We start from the raw sequence: 15,906 nt of genomic DNA, 5'->3' as shown, positions 1-15,906 counted from the left end.
AGCCGTAAGGATCCCGCACGTCACTGCAGGAGTGCCGTTGGTTATACCTTAGATAGGTTTCCACCGGATAGATAGGGATTGCGCTCGGGGTTACTCCACTCGAGGCTTTCCGTAAAATGAACTCAGATAATGTTTGATTGTTAAACGCTAACTTTATGAATGAACTTGACTATGCATATTTATTAGATATATTTATGTTATGTCATAGAGCCTTGGCGTAGATCGTCAAGAACAGTAGAGCCTTGACGTAGATCGTCAAGAATAGTAGAACATAGACGTAGATCGTCAAAACTAGAATGATAGCAAGAGAAGATACGTTGTTAGAAACATCGTATTATGCACTAGAGCAAATAGATAAAGATATACCGAAGACGATCTTAGGTTTCCCCTAATCGTCCGGTTTAGAATTGTGTCATGATTATAGTATGTTTAGGCCTCGATACGTAGAGAGTATTCTTGGCGTTGCGATTTTAGATTCCCCTCGACCGCCATGACACATATAGGAAGAGAAGCCTATAACAAGTGAGATGAGACTATGACGGCCCTAGTATGCACGACCGTCTAAGTATGCAAGTCCCCACACACGTATAATCAACCGTCAGGTTGTATTTTAGACACGTGGTGACCGTAGGTTTCCCCTGAGGTTACCTATAGCCTAGGATTTAGGGGAACTCACTGAGACATTATGTCTCATCCCAATCCTTTTTGTTTCAGATAAACAGGTTGGATTAGCAAGCTAGTAGCCGAATGGATGATGCGACAAGTGTTCGTTCGTACCCGCTGCAGGATGAGATGGATATTCGAGGATGTATCTATTATACTTTAGTAAAGTTGAGTTGTATTATTATGTACGAACGCATTTGGTTGTATATATATTCATTCGTAGTTGTATTGTTGTAAATTTTTAATGTATCCAATACTAAACTTAACGCACGTGCTAGACATTCTAGATACGTCTAGTATGGGTGTTACAATTTGGTATCAGAGCAGGTCGATTCAGACCGTGCCTTGGGTCATTAAGTTACAACAAAGGTAGTGGGACCATTGGGTTCTGGGTAAATGTTCTAGTTGTTGTTGTTAGTTGAGCCTGATCAACTCAATTTAGCATTCGACGATTAGAATGGATGCCTGAGAGCTGAATAGGACCCTGGAGGAACGAAGTATGTGATGAAGATGCACCAGAAAGTGTGAACTCAGAAGTAAAAAAAACTCGGAATGAGTATTAGTAAGAAGTTGATCGTGCCAGTAGGTGGCCGGTGAACTAAGCAAGTAAGAAGTATGAATCCTCCGGCAATGTAAGGCAATGTTGAGAAGGGTCGTTCCGATAGTGTTGGGTAAGTTGTTAGTGACACCTTGTATACCCGTAAGTGAAGAGTACAGAAATACCTTAGCAGGACCTGAAGCTTCAGTAAGGGTCGTAGTTAGAACAGAATTGTATTCCAGAAAGTAAGCGCAAGGCTACAAGATAGAGAGCAGTCAACGTAGGTTGACGGGATTAGTAGACTCTCATGATTAGCGTTATGTTATTGAGATTATGGACTTGAATGTTCGAAGTGAACAAGGTTCTAGTGTTCGGGAAGCTACGTTAAGCGGTAACGCAGAGAGTAAGCTACTCGTAGTAGAAAAGGATTCAGTGAAAGTTTTAGGTTATCAGGAATGAAGCATCAGTTTCTAAAGTGCCGAGAATTGTATCGAATTAGGTTGATGCTTGCCATGCATATGTAGTAGAATATATTTTAGATTTTGGGAATGACTGATGTGCATTGATTTACTTGAGAAAAAAAAATATATTTATGCAAAGTATGTTTTGAAAAATTGAGCTGAAGAAACTCATCAATAGCGAACCCGGAGCGAAATTTTCAGTTCGTCTCCAGGGAATGCAGTGACTATTGGAGAGTTGTCTTCACCATCTTTTATGCGATGAGAAATTGTTTTTTTTTTTATATATTGAGTGACGAATGCATATCACCCCCCTAAAGTTTTCAAAAAGGGAAAAAGGCATGGGCAACCATCAACGAAGATCGATTCGGTTTAACGTGACTTTGGAAGTTAATGTGTCAAGAAATGAGAATGAGTTTGGATCAAGAGTTTAGAGGCACCAGTATCTAGAATGGAAGTCACAGATGTGAAGGCATAAAGTAAGGGGTTAAAGTGGAGCAGAGTCATACGAAATCACAAGGATGTTGGATTTCGCGAAGTTATGAGTACCCCTCGAATCTATGTTTTGCTTGATGAACTTGCGAAGGCTCGTTAGGATGCTAAGTTGTAAAGTTACATGATTTTAGAAAGACATACGCATATGGGTGATTGAAGTTGACATTTTTGAAATTCAAAATGAAATTTTGGTAGGTACCGGTTTGTTACGACTCGCGTAGTTTGGGCTAAACTCACTAGGACTAAGATTTGACGACACATACGTGTTATCAACTCATCCTGGGATTTTAGAGTAACGACTGGGACCTAGATTCAGTATATGTTTTATATATAGTTGTAAATCATCAACGTCAATGACCCGTGTGCTAATTTACGAAATTTTCTTAGAAAGAAAAATTAACGAGCAAGCATAGGAAGGATTGAGCAAAACATAGTATGCGAGATTCAGAGCTCCAATGTTAGATGCATAAGGAAGTGTGTCCGAGTGCAAGATTAGTCTACCATGGGAGGTTGTAAGAGCGCCTCATGGAATAGTAGTTATGTAATTGCAAAGATGTGCTCCTTGAGTTAAGTTGCTCAGGAATAAGAATAAGTGTGACATTGATATGTCCAGAGGTAAGTTTCCTTGAGATTCAATCTTACCAGCAAAGAGTAGAACGAGGTTGCAAAGTAGCATGCAACATAGAAGTATCGAGCAGAGTTCAAACAGATATTGAGGTGATAATAGAAAAAGAATAAAATTTCCCTCGTCTCAACGGATCAGAGTATTGGTTGAGGTCAACCGGTGGAAATCAGAGTAGCGCAACGGAAGTTAATTACTTAAGTTGCGAGCAGTAGCCATGGAACATGGAAAATTGGTAGTAAGAAACTTCGTGAAGAAGTTCAGGATAGCAATGCAGCTTTAGTGAGAAGTATTATGTGGAAAGCGAGGAGTTCTCGTTATGTAAGTAAGTATAGATGCTTACGCAGCTAGTATTGATTAAAGTGAAAGTTTAAAGAAAGCATCTTCACTCAGGTAAGATGAGAAAGACTAGAGTTACACAGACGAATTAATCGGGTTGCCAATTTGGTGATGCCGAATGCGCAGAAGAGTTGTTGGTTAGCCAGAAAGAGTATGTGCTATGTTAATGGAGTACGATTTATGAGTTATGCCTGACGAAGTACATACCCTCTTATACCATACTTGTTAAATGATAACGATACTTTCTAGAATGGTGCTAAGCCATGATTTTATGACTTTTAAAGTTAAGATTGGTATTAAGGAACTTGGTAACGATGTTTTAAAATACATGAAATTTCACATTGTTGAAACTAATGAGACGCGTCATAAGCGAGCAGGCTCACTTAAGACGTATATACTTCAGGACCACCTTGTTAGAGACAAGTTTGGAGCGAGATGTAAAACCTTTTTCAAAATAAAGAGACTCGTCCTGTGGTTCTGCGGTACCATTCCAGATTTGGTTTCAAAATGATATTTTCTTTTAGTCAAGAAATTATTCGTTCCAAGAACCTATGTACCAAAGTTTAGAAACTCTTAGAAACAAAAGCTAGAATGAGTATCGTTATTAACTAACAAACAATGGTGCTAGAAAGTATGCCAATACTAGAAGATACAGTTTTTATGAATGAATGACAAGACCCATGTGATATTAGTGTCATACGGGATGCACAGATTTGTGCTAAGAGTGTTCAATGCAAGTGCAAAAGGACTTAGTAGAAAGTTTCAAGAGTATGTGAACCGCCAGACAGGTTAATAGATTGTCAGATGAATCAGTGTAGTTGAGTTCACTTCTTCATGCCAAGCTAGACAAGTTACCCATGAATTGCAGTACAGGGAGATTACGAAGAGATAGAAAGGTTTCATAAGACTATGATTAGAGATGAGTAGAATCATCAAGATAAGTAGCAACAGTAAGTGGCATAAATCGCAATGTGCGGTAAAACAGATTATGTATGCATGATAAGATGTATACATGGAAGATGTGTTAGACACACGTAAGCACTGCAGGGCAAACCTGGATATCAGTAGAACTCCAGTTTAAAGGCAAATCCTGAGTGATTCAGATAGAGAAAAGTTACGTAGATGCAGAGTTCATGCTAAGCAGAGAAGGAATAGATCCGAGACAAGCAATCCTCTTATAACAAAAGTTAGTTTTAATCACTATGTTCTCAGACAGTTCTGTGATTTTGATAAAGATAGTAAGATTGAAGAGACCATATTCAATCATATGCAGAATAAGAAAGAGGATAAATTGCATGCTTTATTGAGAAAAGTATTCTTCAACCTTCCTAGAGTGGTTTTGATCAGATATCATTTAGCAGAAACCAAAGGAAATAGATTTTAGTTACTGTGATTGATAGATGATTTCTAAATTTCGAGGACGAAATTTCTTTAAGGGGGGTAGAGTGTAATATCCCGCTTATCAGTAACGGAATATTACCCATCAGACGCGTCAGAGGACAAATATTCATGGAAATGTCTATTAATGGCATAAGTCATGTATGAACTAGATATCAGATATTAAGTGTTACAGAACGTCAAGTACGACGGAAGAATGTTTTTATGAAATATCAGTCAAGCAGGGGTTTATGTATCAGTGTCAGGTTAAGCGCGACCAAGACGAAGGGCATTTAAGTAAACTTGCACAAGGGAGTATATAAGTGTTTTTGGGGCCAAAATATTCATTTTCCCATTTCACTTCTCTCTCTAGGTTTTGGAAAACCTTTCTCTCCCCCTTCTCTCTAAGAATTGCGCCTCCCTCTCCTCTATAAGTCATCCAAACTTCTTCAATACATGATCAAGCATGGTTTAGCAAGCAAGAAACAAGTAGAGGAAGGGATTTAAGCATGGTTTGGTGGAAAAGGCAAGAATCAAGGATGAAGCCAAAAGCTAGGGTTTGAACTTGATGCTTGAGGAATTGCAAGAAACATGTTTTGGTGAGTTCCATAGATAGTTTACCTTCACTTGGTTGTGTAAATTCATGCTAGAAAGTAGTGAATTATGTTTATGAGAGGTTTAGAACCTTAATGTACTTTTGATAAATTCTTGTTGATTACTTGTTAGTTTGCCATGAAAGATGTTTAGAAATGTATATATATGTTGCTGGATGTTTTGGTGCATTGCAGGAACCATTAGGATGAGTTTTGGGTCAAAAACTGGAAATTTTGTACCTCAGACCCGAAGAACCACGCTATTAGCGAAATCTACGCTAATAGCGAAATTCTTCAGGATGAACCACGCTATTAGCGAAATCTACGCTAATAGCGAAATTGACAGGATGAGCCACGCCCCAGCTGAGCTATTAGCGCAGCTCTCTGGACTTGGCCAACTTGCTTTGGCCTGTTGGCCCAATTCAGGGACCGTGGCGCATTCCGAAGCTTTTATTTCAACGTTTTATAACTTTATAACTCCAAAACAACATCTAGGCAATGCACATAACATCAAACGATTCTTGAAATGAAAATCATGGCAATCTTAACAAGAATGGCAAGAGTGAATCAAGAGAGAGTAAGCCGATATTACTCGGGTAGTGATGAATCAAGTAAGGGCATGAACGTAGAGCCTTGACATAGCTTGTCAAGAACTAGAATAGTTAGTAAGGAATAGAATGCTAGGCATGAGTAGTATGCTTGATTAGATACGAAGTGATATAGAGTATTCTCTTCGTATAGGAACTAGGGAGCCATACGAGTATGGCAAGACGTGAATTGATTAGACATCTCTTCACATAGCAAGCTAAGCAAGCATATAGTTTACCTCTAGTCGGATCGTATAGGCATCCGAGGTAAAAGAAATATAGTGTATAGATTTAGTACTCATGCATTTATAGACCAAGACATTAAGTTAAAGGTGCCATGTCTCTTGAGACCACATTAGGTTGGCTCAAGGGGTTTCCATTAGGTGAAACGGGGTTAGCCGTAAGGAACCCGCATGTCACTTAGTAAGAAAGAGGTAGTGGTCGTGTCTCTTGTGTCCACACTAGGTTGGTGCAAGGGGTTTCCATTAGGTGAAACGGGGTTAGCCGTAAGGATCCCGCACGTCACTGCAGGAGTGCCGTTGGTTATACCTTAGATAGGTTTCCACCGGATAGATAGGGATTGCGCTCGGGGTTACTCCACTCGAGGCTTTCCGTAAAATGAACTCAGATAATGTTTGATTGTTAAACGCTAACTTTATGAATGAACTTGACTATGCATATTTATTAGATATATTTATGTTATGTCATAGAGCCTTGGCGTATATCGTCAAGAACAGTAGAGCCTTGACGTAGATCTTCAAGAATAGTAGAACATAGACGTAGATCGTCAAAACTAGAATGATAGCAAGAGAAGATACGTTGTTAGAAACATCGTATTATGCACTAGAGCAAATAGATAAAGATATACCGAAGACGATCTTAGGTTTCCCCTAATCGTCCGGTTTAGAATTGTGTCATGATTATAGTATGTTTAGGCCTCGATACGTAGAGAGTATTCTTGGCGTTGCGGTTTTAGATTCCCCTCGACCGCCATGACACATATAGGAAGAGAAGCCTATAACAAGTGAGATGAGACTATGACGGCCCTAGTATGCACGACCGTCTAAGTATGCAAGTCCCCACACACGTATAATCAACCGTCAGGTTGTATTTTAGACACGTGGTGACCGTAGGTTTCCCCTGAGGTTACCTATAGCCTAGGATTTAGGGGAACTCACTGAGACATTATGTCTCATCCCAATCCTTTTTGTTTCAGATAAACAGGTTGGATTAGCAAGCTAGTAGCCGAATGGATGATGCGACAAGTGTTCGTTCGTACCCGCTGCAGGATGAGATGGATATTCGAGGATGTATCTATTATACTTTAGTAAAGTTGAGTTGTATTATTATGTACGAACGCATTTGGTTGTATATATATTCATTCGTAGTTGTATTGTTGTAAATTTTTAATGTATCCAATACTAAACTTAACGCACGTGCTAGACATTCTAGATACGTCTAGTATGGGTGTTACAATTCACCCAAATGGCTCTTATGTACCGGAGACGGCGCGGGTATCAACACCCTATGTTGCCTTCCAAAATCATGCATTGCACGCAAATCTAGGTGAAAAGCATTATTAAAAAGAAGCAAAAAGAACATGTACAGTATGAATATGTTGTCCTACCTTAATGGTGTTAAAATTTATTTTCTCAATAAATAAAGATATTAGATTTGACAGGTAAATATAGCTTGTACATAAAAATTAAAACGTGTATTGAACCAAAAAAAAAAACGTGTATAAAAAATTCAGTTTAAATAGGTCATGTAAACTGAATTTAAGTGTACATATTTAACTGAAATTTGCGCTAACCTCGTCAACTTTGTTTAATCATTCTACTTAATCTTATTTTAAGTGAGTACATGTAAACTCAGTTTACATGTATCTACTTAAACTGAATTTATGTTAACGTCAACCTTTAAATGAATGTTTACTTAAATTTGATTAACGTTAACACGTGGTGCAACATCAAATACTCGTCGCTTGTAGAGTGCATAACATATCAGCACGTTGAACAATAAGAAAAAAAATAGAAACTCAGCATCATTGAAAAAAAAAATCACTTACCTATATGCAATAAATAGACTATGAATGAAAGACGTTTTGATCACTCTTTAATCTTTCATTGGAATTGATTGAATATTTATGATTGTAGGTGAAAGTTTAGAGTAACAATAGATCAAGATTTTAAAAAAAAATTATGTAAAAGGGTAATTTTGATATTATTGTAAATTTTAAATAAATTTAGGTGTAACCAAAAATATATGAGATGTGACTAGAAAAATTCTAAATTAAATAGAAAAGGTCTTGAATTTACGGGACACTGCTCACAAATGTACACTAAATCGGTCAATTATACCGCCAAAGTAACCATAAGTCACCAACCCGTAAGGTTACCGCACAAAATTTACTCGTAACATTCCCACGGTCTGATACTATGACTTTGTAGGTACAGTTTCAATGCAAGTTGGTGGATATAGTGGCATATCGTTAATTCTCGACATATCAATTTGCATGTTTGTTCATTTGATTTCTCTTTCGCAATTTATTATGATGTATTTCCTGCAGTTAAGTTGTGAAGTTTATTGTGACTCAAAGCAATATGGCTGAAATATCGTGATCCAGTGGCAGCAATATAATTTTGCATCGTTAGGTAATTTTCTTGCTTTGTGCAGCTTTTCCCTATGTGCTTTTCATGTTTCATGAAAATAAAGTTTTAGTCTTAGCTATCTTACAGCTTTGAGGAAATCGGTTCCTGGTTGGAGACCCCTTTTCAACAGGTACAACTTCGTTTTCTTGTCCACTCTTTGGATTTGTACAACTTCTTTGTTGAACCTTTCAATGTAGTCTCGAACATGCTCTCTCTTTCCTTGGATGATAGCTTTCAAGGTCGCAACCTTCTTGGGTTGCCTACTCGATGTAGTGAAATGGGTAGTGAATTGTATACATAGTTCCTCCCAAGAGTCGATGGACTCTTCTCTCAAGCTTTTGCATAATTTCAAGGCTCCCATTTGTGGCATCGTGCAAAGAGCCTATATTTGACCGCTCCTCGAACGTTATGATACTCGAGGATGACTTCAATGTTTTCAATGTATTCATTTGGATATGTGGTTCCGTTGTATGGTTCCATCTGTGGAAGCTTTCGTAAACCTACTTGATTGCATGATTCTTGGATCCTCCTCGTGAACACACCTCAAAGAACACATTCTTCGTTCTCTTGAGATGAGGAACGTGACCGCCAATTTTTACCCTTCGTTTGGTACTTTGGTCATGGGGACCTTCTCGATTCTTCAACTTGAGTGTCACGGGGACCTTGTTCTCTCACGGATAAACCTCCTCCTCCTTCGTTAGGGCTGAGATGTGGGGGAACGACCGCGACGACGTCCAACCATTTCTCCTTCTTCTCGGTGTTCCTCCATTCGGGGAAGACGGAGATTATGCTCATCGAACACCTTCTTCTTGCGATTTGAATGATGTTGTTTAGCATTTCGTCCATTTTGGGGATAGTGGCTGGTACAACTTCGAAAGATGGAGGCCCGCATATGGACTTTCCTCCTGATTTTTATTTTATTTTGCACCGGTAGCCATTCTAGAGATTGGACGTTTTCGAAGTTCTTTTGTTAGTTTTGATAATTTGAAAGGAAAAACATATGAGGAAAACGAGTTTCCCTCAGACGGCACCACTGATACGAGGAAATCATTCCTATGATGGCAGAAAGTCGATGGTAACAAATATGATCAAGAAAGATACATTACATTTGTTTAATTCATTGATTCTGTTTAATGGGTGTCGCCTGTTTGGTTGTATAGAAACAGGAAGATCTGAGCTTTGTATTCGAACAAGTCGTTGACTTTCTCATCTTAGTGCCTTAAGTATATGAATCCATTTATCTTCCTTGAACTCATGCAGTGCTTCTCTTCAAAACAATACACCATCTGATCATAATTAACATTGAGAAGATAGAGAAAACTATTTCAACTCAGAAGTTATGGGATGCATATTATCTACCTTTCAATCCTCTCTCTCTGGTAACTTTCTCTCTATCTATCTTGAACAATCATTCGCTCCCATCTAATTAATTTATTTTAATCATCGAACTCTCTACTAAATACACGAAAATCATCAAAATTTAAAAATAAAAAAAAAAGTAAAGATAAAGAATCCATTTCCTTTATACTAGAGTGTTTTTTTTTTTGTGAACATACCAGAGTGTCGACATCATTTGTATGTTTGTGTTCTTCCATTGTTCAATACAATCATATTAATGTGAAGGTTGGGGAGCAATAAAGAGGTCCATTGCTCACTTTGGGGAGCACTAACGAGGCCTAAATTTGTGTTGTTTGGTTCATCAATTGTTCAATACAGTTACTATGAAGGTTGGGGAGCTACTCTTGCTCGCTTGTATGCTCGTAAGCAGTGGCGGAGCTAGAAAATATTCTGGGGGTGGGCCAAATAATTTTTTATCCATTCAAGTGACCAATTATTTCATGTGCAAATTTACCGCGTAAAGGAGTTTTATTTTTGGATCAACCAAAACCTAAAATCGACATAAAATTGTATAAAATCTCGCAAAATAGACCTATAATTGAATTATTTAAATTTTTTGGGTGAGTCACTACACCACTTTACGGGAATTTGGATCAACCGAAACCTAAAACCGACACAAAATTGTATAAAATCTCGCAAAGTAAACCTATAATCGTTGATTTTTTAATTTTTGGGGGTGGGCCGTGGCCCACCTCAGCCCATGAAGGGCTCCGCCACTGCTTGTAAGGTAGGTATTATTATTTCTTCCTCTGATTATTAATACCGTAACGTTTTATTGGTAATGTACCTTCTCGAAATAAAAGAGTCTAGTGACCAAGATCACACACCAAATGAGAAAAAAAACGAGTTCAAATTTACGTTCTAGAATATCAAAAGTCTCTTCGGTCTTTCAAAATATAAGTTGTACTTTAAATTTTTTCACTTATAACTAAATATTGCCTAAGATTTTAGATAATCACATATATAGGCAAATATTAGAAATTATAAAACTTATATCACTCTCACAATTTTTTTGGAAGACCTAACATATTTGATGTAGGCTGATATAGTTTTGCGGGGATATGCCGCTTGGAATTCGAGGCATGCTCTGCAAGTTTTGGATAAAATATTTCCTAAGGTATTGAACATATGCATGTTGAACATTATAGTTCTACAAGTATTGTAATAGTCATTTTGATCCTTACTTTTCTACGGGCGATTTTGATTTTTTATATTGTTTTCCTTTTGCAATAAAGTGGTTTCCTAATTTTTTTTTCTTCCCATTTTAGTTGTCTAAAATAGTAAAATCGTGACAAAAATAGTAGAAGGAGACCCCTTTATTGCAAAAAAGGAAACTTATTAGAGACCACAACCACTCTAAAATAATGGGACAAAAATTGCTATATTTTAGACGAAATGTTGAATTAAACCTTTATACCTTCTCCATTAATTAATAGAGGAGTGCTACGGTCAGCCGCTCAAGCACTCTCTCATTACCACCCTCTCTTTGGTTGGGCCAAGTCATCCATATTTTAAAATGTTTTCTCGGCTACCGGTTCTTTACCTGCACTTTAAGAGAGTGTAAGAGAGATTGACAATAGCATTCCTCTAATTAATAATATTAGAAAGTGATCATTTACATAATATCTCGAACCTGCTTAGAAAGGTAGCATTGCCATATTGAGAAGAATCTATAACTCTTCATAATATTAAAAGTACGAACTTAATGAATACGATTTGCAACATATACATAAGTTTTTATGTTTTTTATATTTACATTTAGTTTTCCACAGTGTGATTATTTTGATTTTGGTGAACCTGTTACTGGTCATCTCTAATACAGAATGCCGCTGAACAACCAGCATTGGTGATTGTCTACTTTGGTGGTAATGATTCTTTTCGTCCACATCCAAGTGGTCTTGGTCCTCATGTACCATTGGAGGAATACATAAAAAATATGAGGAAGATTGCTATCCATATAATGGTAAAAGAACATTGTTATTTTGATTTCAAATTTTGACATAAATTTAAACGTTTAACACATTTGAAATACGCGATTAATTATTTTTATTTAATAATTAATAAATAATAATAAGATTTCAATCTCCGACTTAAATGACAGTTGCACCAACATATTTGTTATGCTGAGGCATATACTTGCAATACTCTACTTCTCTGTGCATAGTGTGTGTAAGTTTGCCCATGTTTGACCATTTGAAAAAAAAAAAAAATTAAATGCACTTTTGGTCCCCCTATTTAAAAAAATGAAGTTTTGATTCCCCAATTTTGAGTTTTCTTCATTTTTGGTCCCCCAACCCGTTTTGAAGTTATTTTTGCTTATGTGGCGCACTAGGTGGACAATTTTATTATACATGTCATTACTATTTTCTTATTTCAATAATAAACATTTTAAAACTAAAAACAATTCATTTAATCTTTTAAAAAAACATTCAATTAACCTAAAAATTTAATTCAAGAAAAAATTAAGGTTTATTGAGAATTTAGGGATTTTGATTTTTGAAGATGTTTTGGTTTTTTTTTTAAATGATTATGATTTGTTTGAGTTTATTCATGTTGATGAGGGTGATTTTGAAAAATTGTGTTTATTTATGAAGATGATGATGGATATGATGAACAACAACAATGAAGATGATGAACACAATTAAATTTTTAGGTTAATTGAATGTTTATTATTTTTTTTAAAAGATTTAATGAAATGTTTTTAGTTTTAAAATGTTTATTATTGAATTAAGAAAATAGTAATGACATGTATAATAAAATTGTCCACCTAGGTGCGCCACATAAGCAAAAGTAACTTCAAAATGGAGTGAGGGACCAAAAATGAAGAAAACTCAAAATTGGGGGGACCAAGAAGTTGGATTTTAAAATAGGGGGATCAAAACATCATTTTTCTAAAAATAGGGGGACCAAAAGTGCATTTAAGCAACAAAAAAAAGTGACAACTCATTAACTATCCACCGATCACAAGCAACTACACCTTAAAACGATATTTACCACAATTTTCAAGTGTACATTTGAACACAAAAATCATGTGTATTAGAACCCAATTGAAATGTTTAATGAATATGTGTATATTTTGAACACCCAAAAATATAGTTAATGATATTCAAAATACACAAGAGCGTTTAAAAGAGATGACATGTCTCTTGTAACTTTGCCAAGGTCCTAGATTCGAATCCAACCTTAGACATACAACAGGGTTAAAACTCTTAGTAAGAGTTTGCAGTCCATTTAAGTTTCACAAGGCTTGAAGGATTAGTCTATGCAGTTGCGCACATAGGATATCCAGTTTAAAAAAAATATCGAAATCATAGTTCATTGTGTATTTGTGTTCAATAGATGGTTGTTGAGATGCAATAGGTTGTTATATTCATTAACAATCCTCTAAACATAATTAATCACATATATACTTCAATAACTATCCAAATTAATTTCAAAACGTGATGTCAAATTTTTGTGTCAATATCATTTGATGGTTAAAATAGTCATACTAGAGTTTCATCTTCCTATTTACTAATTGTTATTATCATATAACCTATTTTAGTAATATTTTTTACAACTCTAATTTGATTAATTTCTTTTGAAACGACACAATTGCATACAAAAGAAACTGAAGCATTGTTTCATACTTCATGAAATTCTTGTGTACGTTGTGTATAAAATTTAGTTTTCATCTCATATTTTATTTCTTCTTATTATCAAATATAAATTTTTGTTTTTACTGTTCAAAAAAATTTATGAATGTTAATTTTAACATAATTCCTAATGATTGACAGAGCCTGTCACAGAAAACTCATATTATATTTCTCAGTAATCCTCCAATCAATGAGGCACAAATGAAGCACCACATGTAATAACCTTTGATATTCTCATTTCCTAATTATTATGTGATATATCTATACTAACAAATTGTTTGAATGAGCTCAGTAATGAATTTGGGCAACCAATAAGAACAAATGAAGATTGTGGAATATATTCCGATGCATGTTTGGATATGTGTCGTGAGATGAAAATAAAGGCCATTGATATGTGGTTTGCAATTCAGAAAAGACATGATTGGAGAGATGTTTGTTTCATGTAAGTATGGTCTCATATGTGTACACCTAAACTAAAATGTTTCAAATTTGTTTATCAATAATAATTTAATTAGGTGGTTTGATTATTTCTTAGTGATGGAGTTCATCTATCAATTGAGGGGAGTGAAATATTAACAAAGGAGATATTGAATGTCATAAAAGAAGCAAAGTGGGAACCAAGTCTATATTGGAAGTTAATGCCAGCTGAATTTGAAGAAGATTCACCTTATGATATGGTTTCTCTTGATGGGATGAAGACAACTATTAATTTCTCCAATGTACCTTTCCCTGAAGATGTAGATTGGCCTTGATATATTGCTGGCATTATTTAGTCTCGTATTCGTGAATGGTTAGGTATAACTTCAGCTGATTTTTCATGTCTATCGGGTCATTTGATTCAGTTTGTCTAGTTAGGCGGTTATTCCAAATCCCTTCGTTATACTATGTTGTTGGTTTGGTTCTCGAGCATGTGGGTTATTTGGAAAGGAACAAAAGGATTTTTAATAAAAAGGAAGATCATGTGCATCAATTTTTAGACAAGGTTAAGTTATTCTCTTTTTGGTGGTTGAAAGCAAATAACCATACTTTTGCTTTTGATTATCATAGTTGGTGGCTCTACCCTTTGTTATGCATGGGTTTCGCCTTGTAATGTTTTCTTTCTTTTCGGCATATTTTTCTCGATTTGTTGTTGAATTGTTGTAAACTTCTTGCGTGTTTTCTTGGCACTCCTTATGCTTATTAACCAACTCGGTTTGTATTATTATATATATCATTTTTGCTTGTTAAAAAAATATTGTTCCAAATTCATATAATCCTTAGGGAAATTGATTTAATTACATGATTCAATGTTATGCCTAAGGAAATATGGTAGCCTTCAATAAATCATGTTCAATGTAGAGGGGTGAGCAATACTTTATCATGGTTTTTCAGCATGTGGGTGATTAAAGTTGATTTTGTGTTGGATTAATGGAGCCAATTGTTGGGTCTTTGATATTATATGTTCATTAATAATAAATTGGTGATTATAATTGCATGGGGATGAAAATCAGCAATCAGATCTAAAGCTGATCAGGAATCAGATTCCATTATGTTAGATCGGTACTCAAGATCCCAAGCCAACTGAAGCCTTCTCAAAATAGCCGAAATTTCAGCCAATAAATTTGAAGCTCTACCACAAGATCCAAAAAAAATCGTGAACCTAAATTCCTCTATCATTTCTCAAAAGGACTCCAAAACCTGCATTACCAAGATTATCAAAAGAAGATCCGTCCACATTTACTTTAATATTCCCTTCAGAGGAGATTCCAGTGAATTGACGAGTAACATGATGCTTGTTAGTGGGACCGAGGGCATGGACCATAGAATAATGATAAGAGAGTATTGTGTTAACTGATGCCCAATTATCCTTCTTCTCATTTTGAAATATATCTTGTTTCTAGTTTGCCAAATTTAAAAGCATGTTAAAATGAAAAAAAATGTCTGCTTCACTAGTAGCATGGTGTTTAAACCAAATATGATAGTTTTGCATTTAAAAATCGTTGGGATAAGCATATGATAAAAGTACCTCTATATTGCCATTGTGCTTGGGTAATCATGAAGAGTATGCATATCATTCTCAATAGCAGCACCATATCTATAACATGAAGTATTAGTAGTAAGATGGTGTAAACTTCTAAAGGCATTAGTAGGAATACTACTATGCATCACCAACCAACAAAAAATACCTCAGATTTTCTAAAATTGATAAACGCCAAATCCAACTCCAACCGGTGGTTGCCAAATGTCGAGATGGATCTTTATGCTACAACTTATACCTATGACTAGCCGAGTATATACCATTAGGAGAACCACTCCAAATGTGTTTATCATTAGTGTCATAATCAATAGTGATGCCACGAATACAATTTTGGTAAATGGATGGAAGATGAGTGTACTGTTTATTGAAGTTTCAATCTCGATTTTCATGCAAATCACAGAGACGAATATTTGTGCCACGAATATTTTGATAAAATTTTATGATTATTTATTTATCGCTTGTGCAAAATTCATAATCTTTTCTTCATTTTGTTTTAGAAGATCATTATTTCTAAAAAAAAAAAAAAATCATCG

General features: G+C 35.7%; 1 protein-coding gene across 1 annotated transcript; it reads left to right on the top strand.

The window, feature by feature from the left end:
* Nucleotides 1-1,534: 1,534 nt before the first annotated feature.
* Nucleotides 1,535-14,564, top strand: LOC146908001 (GDSL esterase/lipase WDL1-like). The gene is made up of 8 exons (XM_085729208.1): nt 1,535-1,604; nt 8,418-8,453; nt 9,584-9,702; nt 10,761-10,838; nt 11,544-11,684; nt 13,498-13,571; nt 13,649-13,798; nt 13,892-14,564. The coding sequence occupies exons 1-8, from the start codon at nt 1,535-1,537 to the stop codon at nt 14,106-14,108; spliced, it is 885 nt and encodes a 294-aa protein (XP_085585334.1). The 3' UTR covers nt 14,109-14,564.
* Nucleotides 14,565-15,906: the final 1,342 nt, after the last annotated feature.

The sequence above is a fragment of the Medicago sativa genome, chromosome 7, assembly GCF_051527215.1.
Source record: "Medicago sativa cultivar Bolivia chromosome 7, Bolivia_mono, whole genome shotgun sequence".
Lineage (NCBI taxonomy): Eukaryota > Viridiplantae > Streptophyta > Magnoliopsida > Fabales > Fabaceae > Medicago > Medicago sativa.
This window is presented reverse-complemented; position numbering and strand designations above follow the sequence as displayed.